The 12,033-nt window shown below is 42.5% G+C and overlaps 1 protein-coding gene across 1 annotated transcript; it reads right to left on the reverse strand.

Annotated features, from left to right (window-relative positions):
• Nucleotides 1-5,546: 5,546 nt before the first annotated feature.
• On the reverse strand, nucleotides 5,547-11,782 carry LOC111263727 (uncharacterized). Its single transcript, XM_022839083.2, has 5 exons — nucleotides 11,422-11,782; nucleotides 10,755-10,916; nucleotides 7,998-9,329; nucleotides 6,961-7,363; nucleotides 5,547-6,663 (listed from the first exon to the last, which is right to left on the reverse strand). The coding sequence occupies exons 1-5, from the start codon at nucleotides 11,479-11,481 to the stop codon at nucleotides 6,641-6,643; spliced, it is 1,980 nt and encodes a 659-aa protein (XP_022694818.1). The 5' UTR covers nucleotides 11,482-11,782; the 3' UTR covers nucleotides 5,547-6,640.
• Nucleotides 11,783-12,033: the final 251 nt, after the last annotated feature.

Here is a 12,033-nt window from a genome sequence, read left to right on the forward strand (position 1 = left end):
ACGCTCCGTGGCCAGCAACGGCGGTGGCGCAGCGGTGGTCGTCATCGTCGTCGTCGCTGATAGCATTGAAAGAAAGAGGGACGGCCGGAGAAATCGGAGGGGGACGCCGGTTTCGCCGCGCTGTCGCGCACCAGCCACAACGAATACACTAACAAACACACAGGCACGTGCGTGCTGTCGGCAGGTAGTCAACGATGGTTGCCAGTCGTCGCATACCGTCCGTCTCCGACGATATCTCGAAAAAGACTCGAAAAAAGTTTGGTCTCCTGATCCGCCGGAGCCAGAGATAGCGTTGATTCCCTAGCGCGGCAGATGAAATCTTGGCCCGGAACCTGATTACAGGTTGCCCTGTATTGAAGAACGGCGGCTACTGCACCGGGATTTCGCGACTTAAGTCTCCTCGGCCCGGACAGTGATGATGACGGCAGCGGCGACAACAGCGGTAAGGATGACAACGGCGAAGTCGATGGGCCCTCCCAGATCATCGGTTGAAGACCGAAGCCGCCAGACTGGCAGACAGATCGCCGCTTTGAAAAAAGCGAGAGAATCTGTGGGCTGTTGTGTCTCTGCTGCTTCTGCTGCAAATAAAGCACCAGTGACTACTGCCAGAACGTTGCTGAGATTGAAGGCTAATGTCGATCTCAAAGGAAAAAACTTCGCCTTGTTGCAGGGGCAGTTATACGATTAGAATACGCTACTCTTACTCAGTGGCTACGCCGGAATCAACCACCTCAAATATAGGCAATATTTTATATCGGTCGCGACTGCTGGAACAGAAGCGACGCGCATCACCGACAAAAGCAGCACAAGTATCAGTAGAAGCGGCAGTCCTAAACGACATCAAATGGTCTTCGCGGATCGACGCTTGTAACTGTGGTGGTACAATGGCGACGGAAAGGAAGGATGCGCTTGCAGATCGCGTCGATCAGTTAGAACGATCGGGATCATGAGATGCGTCAGAGAGCAGTGACCACAACAGCAAAAATACAAAATCGTCGAAGGGATTCCCGCGAGCTGCAAATTCAGGAACGTTAAAAGTCCGAAGAACGGTAGTGGTGCTGGCGATTTTACTGTTGCTAGTCCTATGGCTTCGCCATCGGATAGATCAGACACGGTGACTGGGGGACCGACCGACTGGGTAACACGCAAGATCTGTGCGGAACGACGATATTGCTTAGGCTCTGGCAGCCAACAGATTCGGTGCGGCCAAAAGAAAAAGGGCGAACGGTGAAGGAACAGTGGCTAGTCAGCTAGGAACACAATGAGTGCCGCGCAGACAGAGGCCGACGGCAGACCGAACGGGCATGACGGTTGACTATCTCACTGCAGCCGTTGCTTGTTCGAACCGCCCGGGAGCCATGTGGCGACTGACTACCAAACACTCGTAGACTAACTGGCTTGTCCTGCTACCGCCTGACTCAAGACAAACGAAAGCCCATTGCCAAATAAGAAAACTGACAGCTACAGCAGTGAGAGAAACACCGAAAAGGATAGCAACGAAGGCTACCAAAGGAAAAGAGGATGGGAGAAAATTTCTGAGAACGATTGACTTTGAAGTCTGTACAACCTATTACTATTACAGCCAGACCGGATGACAATATAACATGCATGCGCACTCGCGGACGATAATGCCGACAGCCAGCCAGCCAGCCAGCCAGCCAGCCAGCCAGCTAGCTAGCTAGCTAGCTAGCGATTGCTGACATTTTCCGTAGTTCGGCCCCAAATAAACGGATGGACTGACGGACAGACAGACGACCCAGTCAGCGGACCGCCGAGTGACAGAGGAACCAGCTATCTTCCAACAATTACCAGAAAGTGACAGCAGCTGACCAGATGACCTGGAGAGGGCAACAGCACCCCCAAGCAGATAAATAACAACGGAAAAGACACTAGCCACTACAGTGTCTCGCATATTGTAATGCAACTATACGATCTGCTTACATTCAAAATGTAAATAGATTTTGGAGTCGAATATTACAGAGGTATAGCATAGCAGACAACAGAATATGTCAGAAATCGTTTTTGGATGGCCTAATTATTAGTGGCAGTATATGACACAGTGATAAGAACAGCCTCGGCGTCTTTAGTAGAGCTAATTGAGCTCACGGTTCCGGCCGTTGGAACAATCCTCTGACCTCACGCAGTGACTTTACAGAACGTCGGCGGACGCACCCGCAAGACGGTCATACCCCCAGTCGCTGATCTCGATGCTGTGAGTTCAGCTGACGACTTATATTATCTAATAACATGGACGCTTGCGATTAGATCACAGATTCAAGAGCACGAGCTGTGCTCTTAAACACATCTCTTTTACTGGATGGCGAGCATTACCAAAGAAGCTATTGCAGAATCCCATTGGCAATACTCGCTAAAATCGTAAAAACCGTTGCCTGCGCCTAAATCGCTCGACACATGTACCACTGAGATAGACTTTTAATAAATAAAAAACGGGAATTTCAATAAAATATTTAATTTCAATAATCAGTCTGGTCTCAAATCGTTGACTGTTTGACCAGTTAGGCCTGTGCTATTTATAAGTAACTATAACATACTATTGATAGTCACGATCGGTGGGATGACTAACAGCGCTTACTTAGATTTTCCCTTCGTAACGGTTAATGTTTTGCCTATACGGAGCTGATTTTATAGCTTATATATATTCTATAGTATTCTATAGGAACTGCCTGAATTTCACTTAAATAGCTATAGTTCCCGCAGCTAGATAATCGTTCTAATAGCAGCGTTCGAACGGCGCTCAAGCTGGTACTGAAAGCAATAGGTTGTGCGCGAATTAAACAGGCCGTCTTACAGTTATAAATCTGTTCCTCATATGAATAGAGGGCTTATAACTTTTTTGAATTATCGGCCGCAATTATTAACTGATCCTTTTGAACAACAATCTTTAATAAATGATGTTGTTGTTCTTACATATACATAAGACGAGCGAAAATGCGAAAGCATCTTTGCGCCATCGCGTCATTCTAAGCATTAGGAAATATATAGCCCCCCTGTATCTGTTGTGTCACTTGCATTTAAAATGAGTATTCAGAGCTCTGTAAGGCTGTCTTTTTCAATATTGGGCGCGCTTAGCGCTCCTAGCTTTCGGATCCTGAGCTGGAACAAATTCGTTTCTAACTATAACGTAGAAGCGTTATTGAAGACGGAACCCTAAAAGCTTTTCAGTAGATGCTTACTTCATTCTCATTGTTGAAGTTGATTTCGTTTATTTATCGCTTCGATTCAGCAAATCGGTGGTTATATTATACAAGCCACATCTTAGCATGTTTATTACTTAGTAAAAACCAAAAAATTTGGCACTTTAGTTAGTCAGCTACGGGGCATACGGATGGAAACGTTTGAAGCGTATCAGCACAACAAATTACCATAATCAATAGAGTTACGCATTTTGTCAAGCGGGCACACTGCGTATTACGAACTGCTATGCCACTGGTTCGTGAACGCTCTCAGACATTTTGAAAATGAAAAAAAAATTTATTCTTCGCTGCTTGTTAATACAACCTATTCTCATGCATACGGTATACATATCATAATCACACGCGAGTGTATGAAGTAATTTTATGAAGCTGGCAGCTTCGCTTGTTAAGCCTCCTTCTAAAGCTTCTTTTAAGAGACTCGACCGACACGAACCCATGGATGATATGTAGTTTATCATTAACAAAATGTCCTAAATTAGTTTCCGGCCGACTATAAGTTTTTAACTTGGATATTTCATTTATCACACGTGTTCTTATGAGATCAGGATTAAAATGAAAAGGAAACCAATTTCGATCAAGGTATTGCGTGTATCGATTTCCGGTAATATTCATGTAACTTGCAGTGCGAGAAAACTATGTTTTAGCTTGATTTTTATACTGAGCTATAGGCTTCATTTTATTTAAAAGCTACCTTAGACTTTTAAATCAGCTGTAGAGTATAAAATCCTCAATAACCTTTGTATTAATATCCTCTACTTAAGTCCCTACAATAAAGCTGAGGTGTGCGTTAATCTAAGGCATATAAGCTTATTAGTTCCATCTGTTTTCAGCGAGTTCCTGCGAAAGATCTGAACAAAAAACAGGAGCTTAATAATTACGCATTTTGTTTCAATTCTAATGAAATTGTTACTGTATAATCGAAACTAACGGTTCAACTAAATTAAAGATTGTGTGCGTCGAAAAATCAGATACTCCATACATTAAGATCATTCTATTTATTACTAGCTAAGCGGACATATAACAAATTAACTTCGGATAGTATAGCATTTTTTTTAAGTTCATCAAGTTAATGTTATTGAATACATTGGCTATATTCGACCCACGTTGTTGTGAACGTTGAATGACTTAGCCGCCTTTAATTTATATTGACACACTTCGTAAGTAAAAATAGTTGCTGAAGAATTGTGCACTTCCAACCCTTTCTTGCCAGTCAACCGTCGGAACTTTTCTCTTTCCTTCGGATTCGAAACCGTTTCCCTAATCAGCGTTTCTGATTTCTAGTTTGCGATGGTCTCGTGCTCAATTCCAGAAGTTAACGATGACAACTGAGATCACTATCGACGCTTCGGCGCTTTCTTATATGCAGCTTCTCTTTCCTTGCTGCGTAAACTTTTCCACTAGCAGAAGCTAGCGTTTGTCGGCGCCAAAGTGAATTCGAACACTAGTGCAAGCAAATTGTGTTTGAGTGGTAACATAGTAATAACGACATCAATCATTCAATATTTGGAGTTTGACTTTCAGTACGTAAGCCGTTAATCACTGCTTCAGACTACTAGCCCCTTCTAGCACCGACGGAAGTATATCTACGCTCGGAATTTAGATATACTAAGTGCTCTTAAATTTAATAGACAATCACGTTAACCCTGCACATTTTCGGGGGCAACAGGACCTTCTCAGGAGGGAGGGATTTGTACGTCGGCGTACCGCTAACTTACAACCTGCCAATGTCAGCACCATATGAAAAAGGGCAAAGAAAGTAAGAATTAAATAAACAACGAGACGCACATAGCAGACAGCGCTGTTTCTTGACAAGAAATAATCTGTTGTGGGAAAGCTAAAGATAAACGGAACAAAAAATCGATTCTGTAATAGCGTAATCTGAAACATAAACAAATACAACTACTGATGAAAGAGGCGAACTGAGACACACAGCCTTTGACCTAGGCTAGCATAAGAACAAGGCCGAAACGGACGTATGGAAGATGGCATTGATATGCGAGGCGTGTATAACAAACACTATACAAACCGAGCTTATTTTACTAGACGCATGCAAGTTTGACAGATCGAGCTTTGAAGCAGTACTCAATCACTTTGAGAAGATGAAGGCTAATTTTAGTATGCCTTCGAACCATTTAGAGAAAGCTGCTACGGCAATCATTTTCCTTAGCAAGCAAGTTTAATCCCTTTGAATGAGGTTTGTCTTGTGAACCAATTTGAAATAACACAGAACTCATACAAAGAAATCGTTCGTTTTTATCTGTTCACAAAAGTCTCCAAAAAAAAATATACCTATTTTCTTAGATTTCTACGATGCTTATCGAATTGTTACCATTTATACTCGACAATAATATTCTAGCGTACTTTATTTATCACAACCAATTGGATTATTAACATTTATTACACGAAGTGAACCCAAGTAGCTTCATTCACCGTTCAATAAGGGGTTCACGCATTTTTACCCTTCAATCTGTTTAATAGCTTAATACGCTATTTATTATTAATTCGGTAGGAGTAACAAGAAAACGTAAATCCACTCAGTGCCAGACTAGCTCGTACGTGCATTGAATCGTGTTCCCAGCTTCGATAGTGCCTAAATGCCATTTTTCATTAGATGAATTCTGCAGTTAGGCGTAAAGCCAGACCAATTAAGTCGGACCTTGCTAACGTTAAAACTAGGACGTCTCTGAAGGTAAGTACCCTTAACGGAGTTCATATTAAGGCCACTCATATTAAGGATTATTGTCTGCAGATGGTCGCAACTTTTTTATATGCAAAATCATCTACGTAACGTTGATAACTCCAAACATCGATGCGAATTTCTTTGCGAAGCTACGTATACTGTTAGCGCCTTGTCACGACCTTTTAGAATCTCCGTAGTTCCCATAGTTTGAAAGAAGCTATCTTCATTACTAATGGCACCGAAGAAATCTGTAAACATGTTCAGTATGCTCAGAAGTTCAGTTCAAAAGTGTGCTTATATATATATATATATAACAGCATTTTTATTTATCATTTATAAGTATTCGTTCGTAAGCGTTAACAAAATGTGCAGATTTTGTCATGTATTTATTCAAAAATTTTGTATTTACATGTATGAACACCGTATGACTTGTTGGGTATTATTCCAGATTATATTTTCGCCTCAGATTTGGCGTACATCATGTAATAACTAACGTAAAAAAAAGCCCAGAAGCACATTTGAGGCACACTCTGGGACCAGAGATACTCACTATGTACAAGTAATATCTAGGCAGTAACAAGGTCAAAAAGCTTCGTTCGGTTATTGCGTAAAATCGTCAGTGGCCTCTAGCTCAGAAGCAAAGGAACGCTTCATCTATCCATCTCTATCGCTTTCGCTCTCCGTGAAATCGGAATCTCAATGTACTCCACATACTCGGGACCTTGGATCCGTGAGGCTTTGTATTTTATTGCGCTAAAGGGACAAACACTGAGAAAATATATGGATAACATTTTCGGTTAGGAATGTAAGGTTAGCACATTCAGATCTCAAAAGACTGTTGTCAGTGAAAATTCTTATCATATAAATGCATCATATCAAACTTTTTTTTTATAGTTAAACGTTGTGCAAGTCTCGATTTTATCTTTCCTGTTGTTTGGATGTATGATACTTCCCTGCATCCCATGTCAATTTTCGCTGCATTCACTCGGCAATAACTCTCGATTTAAAGAACATCGCCATGTAAACAAATAAAAATAAAGCAATCGATATTATTTAGATACTTACCCTCTTGTCTGGTTGATGGTAATGGCTGTAATGTGTGTGGGCCTTGTTTGAGGTGAGGCGCAAATGGACGGTTTCTGTCAGGTGCAATTTCGACATTGGTTTCCCTGTTTTGATGACCAAACTGCGACTGGGGATGCAGCTGTCGGTCTTGCTGTGGTGGTTGTTGTCCCTGTTGGAACGATTGGGGTTCAACGTTTGCGGAGCTCATTTCATGGGGCTTAACCGCACTCCGCGAAGGATATTGTTGCTGTTTAACATAATTAGCAGCAATCCGTTCCATATCCTCCTTAGACAGTGCTCCAGGACGATTTGCTGGACCGTCATCAAGTGCTTCATCAGTGTAAAACATATCCGGCTCAACGGTTCCGCCATTTGTATCGAAAATCGGGCCCGGTTGACTTTCCTAAGTTTGATAAAATCACAACCCAGGACGTAATCGATCAGTCCAGATCGGGCATAAAGCTACAGAATCATTGTGATGTATTACGGTATTAAAAAAAATCCGTAAGAGGCGAAAGCATTGTAAAAAATAGTTCATATCTACGAGTTTCTATTGTAAAATAATATGAAGTTCGGTTCAAAAGTGGCAGCAACTTATGCCTTTCGTGATCCTCCGTAAGTACGGTTATAGTGTCAGAGGGCTTCAGACAATACACTAGCTACACTCATACCTTCTGCCAGATAAATTTCTATTCACTTGTTGAGCGTTCATAAATAGCTGCAAAATTAAAAAGAAAAAAGCTTAAATCATCCATTACTAAGTTAATACATCCTTCAGTTTGCTAAAGACATTCACAATGTGTTAACTTTCTAATCGAAATCGTAGCATTCTTTAAGTGTTTTTTAGTCTGAAAGATTTGAGCTCAGGAAAGCATGGCCACAACCGCTTGAATGAGTCTCTAGCTAGCAATGAAACGCTTATCCTGGGTGCGACAAGATTCACTTTAGCAGCTCAAAGGTTCCTAATGTCTCTGTCTTAATGCTTTAAGGATATAACTTTTAGAGAGTACGTGAATAAATGCTGAAGTGCAACTGACCTGATCCGTGTTGCTAAATTTTTTCGAGTCGCTGTCGCGCGTCCTCACGAATGTCCGCTCTCCATAGCTCTTCGTTGTTCGTCCAACTTCTTCATCGCCGATTTGTCCTCCCACGTAGCGTGGCACGTACCCCGAACCTGACTGTAAGCGGCTGTTAAGATCGAAGGTTGTTGAAGGATTCGCACTTTCACGTATGGCAGAGAGCGGGGGCGTTGACTGGACACCGCTATCTTGAGCGAACGGCTTGTCATAGTGATCCGGTTCTTGATCTCTAACATGTGTTACTCTCGGAACGCCAAAATCGCGATTGTTCCGATAGTAATCTTGCGGCTTTGTTTTGCCGTCTTCGTCTTTGAGCTGAGCCTGCTTCGTCGCATTTGATTGCAGCTGTTGGCTTTCTGCGTTATGATCGCCTTCTTGATACTGGTGGTGGCGACCGTGAGAGTGGTCAAACACTATTTCATGGGTAGATGCGTATGCGACAGCCTCTGGATGATGAGCCATATGCGAATGATCGTAACGTCGGCGGCCAGGGACTGCTGACGCGGCTTGTCCGCGAAGATATTTCAACTCTTTAACCATACCCTGTGCCTGCGAAACTTGCCCTGAATCCGTCAAGCTTCCGTGGTCAACAACAGCTTGCCTATAATTCACGGACACTCCATGCTTTGATAAATTTTGTACGTACTTTTCAGATCCATCTGGGATGCTCTTAACATCAGTCGGAGGAACCATCAAGTACCGATTGCTCTGAGTGCTAACTTGTCCTTCTTCAGCTGCGAACTTCTGGCTGTAACTGCGGGCGGGAATTGGCTCGAACCTATTATTCCTACGAGCAGGTACTTGGGATCCAGGTTGTTCTTGTTGGTCATCTGTATGGTGCTGGCGTTCTTGTGCATGGTGTGGAACATCCGTAGAAGTGACGTGGCTGGTTTGCACGGGCTGTATCTCGGGGACTCGTCCAGTCTGAGTGTCTCTAAAATGGGGATATTCTCTCTGCTTGACTCCGGATGCAAACTGTGCGTCTGTTTGACCTTTCAGAAAAGTGTCACTATCGGAGTAGTTCGTTGACGGGGATATTGCCGGTCCTGGAGGGGGAATTGCGCGGTGATGAGAAACAAATTTTGATTGGTCAGTGGGTAGTATGTGGTATGGGCGTTGTTGTTGTTGTTGCTCTTGTTGTGGGGCAGGTCGCTGTCGAGAAGAAGGACCTCGCACGACGGTGTCACTACGCGCGTCCAATTTACCGAAACGAGACGAGTACTGGGACTGCCAATGGTATTGCCCGGGTGAATACCCTGGGTTTCTTCCAGAAGAACTTGTACATTGGACCTGAAAAGAAGAATGTAGATACCGGTGGTTGCATGAATCCTGTATGAATGATTATTTCAGTCTTACTTTAAACCCCCCTTTAATGCAGAATTTAATTCTAATTTAGATTCCGTAATTTCATTGCTCTTTCAATATGCTTCGAATTGAAATGCTAATGACGTGTTATATGTTGACCGAACGGTGATGCTGTATGTCTATGCGTTAGATGGGGATGTATATCAAGTGTATTTCTACTGAACAAATGTATATTAAAAAAAATTTCTCAATGGGCGCAGTTACTGTTGTTGTTAGGAATGTAGCATATCTTTTAACGTTATTGAAGTGCCGTTTAAACAATAGTGGGAATCTCCGTTTGCTACGATCGTGAGTGCGTGCGCCCGAGAAATCTAAGCGGTGAGCGCTTCCATTACCGATATACCAGCAAATTCCAGATATCGCCAATTCTGGCGCGTACGATGCATGCTATATTCATGTTTTACGTAAGAAATCATTTTATATCTGTCATTGTTTTCAATCAGTTGCTCGTGCCTATGTCATCGAATCGTTGTGCCATCATAAAGGTCTTATCCAAATCGATCATATTCTGGAAGACTTACATTCTTTACTTATAAATAGTATTTGCGTGAATAGTTTTCAAATCTCTTTTCAAAAATTGAGATCCCGAAGCAAACAGGCTAGCCGCTACCGACAAAATGCCGTAATACAAAGTGGCGCAGAAAATACGCAGCAGATAGATATTATTTTTAATAAGAGTGATGACACATCAATTATTCATATTGTAGCCTAGGGCCGGCGAACTTACCAGCAGGCTGACACACGGGTTAGTATGATATCTACTACTGCGTACGGATTATCCGAAAATAATAGCACGATAATTATGTAACGCGGTAAATTTCAAACGTCAATCATACTAGTTAAGTTTAGTAGGGATTATTTTTCGTCAATTGACATAAAGCGTATCGCCTATGTGGACTTCGATATATGCGGACGCAGATGTTAAGAATCACGTTTTTAGCAAACGAGACACAAAATGCTAGCGATCTCACCCCAAATGTATGAAGCAGGTTATATAAATCGTTGTTCTCAATTCAGAAATAACAAATATACCATGCTTTTCGCGGTCGTCGTGTCCATCATAACTATAATTAGTGAATATACTATACAACTGGTTCCGAACAGGTACGTTTGCGTACTTTTCAATCAGTGAATATATGACACATAGTGCCTTCTCATAGTGCAGCTCGTACTTGCCATTGCGTAAATAATGACGATATCATTTATATATATAAAGATCGCACTAATCGTCTTTGCTTCCGCGGGCTATTGGCTGTTAATGAATGGTAAAAAAGAAAAATACACTTCTTGTCTAATATTTACACTTTACCGGATGATAAAGTTGCGAGTTCCTCCTGCAGGAATAAATACCTGGTGTGCGTGGTTGCAAACTCTAAGGGTGGGATCAAAAAGTGTTCCCGGAGCGCATTGCTGTTGGAAGGCCCGGCAGTGCGCGCAATTGAAGAACGAACTGCAATCGCCAGGCACCGGAAAAAGGCCCGCTGATGCTTTACAAGGACTTCTGGCTGGGCACTGCAAGTATGTTTGATTTTAAATTTAATCCATTCGTCAATTAAGGGAATAAATAGGCAGACTGGAATTAATAATAAATAGCATTACTTACTATATATAGTGAATTACTTACATATTACACTGTTATATAACGTGTGGCTCGAGGTAGATATTTTTCTTAAGCGTAGAATCGTTATGTGTGCGTCACATCGATGGCTCCTAGTTTAGGCGCTTCTTTGAAGGGCTCCTCCTTTTAAATACAGAAGTCTAGGATTTTAGGGGGGATGAGGGGAATACAAGGGTTGAAATATGACAGGAGAGTGTCTATAATAGAAGATCAACTTTTGCGACGCTCGACTTAGGGTACCAGTGGGTGAAGTTAAACAAACAGCAAAGATAATACAAAGTACTAACATCATACGCGCAAAAGATTTGTTAAAGAAGAGCCACGGCCGGAATAACACGAACAACTCGGCATGGTATATCTGAAGTCTATACGCTACGAAATAGCGCGTAGCAAACGTACCTCTGCAATCACCATTTGTAGCAGCATCCCCAACAAGTAGATGACGCTGAAGGTTTGCATCTTGATCACTCCCCAATATCAACTCCACATAACACTTATTTTCAAATTTTATAACACATATATAAGGCACCGAAGTATCTCTGGCTCTCGAAGATATTGCCTAAGTTGTGTGATCGCTCATAAGATCCCTCAAACAGATCGACATCCGTCCTGCGGTCGATACGACATAATAATGGTTAACTATTTAGTATGGTTTGTCGTTTGTTGGTGTACAGCCAACGGCGGAAGGGAGTCGTGTTCTGCGAACATCTGAAGAAGCCCCTAGTTGCGGCCAATAATGCGACAGCGATCTCTTCTTGAAGAGATATATATGTGTATATATATTCCGTATACGTATCCTTTCTGTGGAGCGGTCCGTCCACAGATCCTATGAGATCTCTCACGGCTAGCTTACGTCTCTCCAGTGACGATCTCTTGCCCTCTTCCTTAACACACGCGGCCACGGTAGTGATGTAGTCTTTATAGATGACCTCTACGAGCTACAGTACTGTATTCCTATGTCACAATCAATGCTGTACCGTTGATTTTACCCGTCGTCTTCGCTCGACTCGA

Source organism: Varroa jacobsoni, unplaced genomic scaffold, assembly GCF_002532875.2.
Source record: "Varroa jacobsoni isolate VJ856 unplaced genomic scaffold, vjacob_1.0 scaffold_787, whole genome shotgun sequence".
Taxonomy (NCBI): domain Eukaryota; kingdom Metazoa; phylum Arthropoda; class Arachnida; order Mesostigmata; family Varroidae; genus Varroa; species Varroa jacobsoni.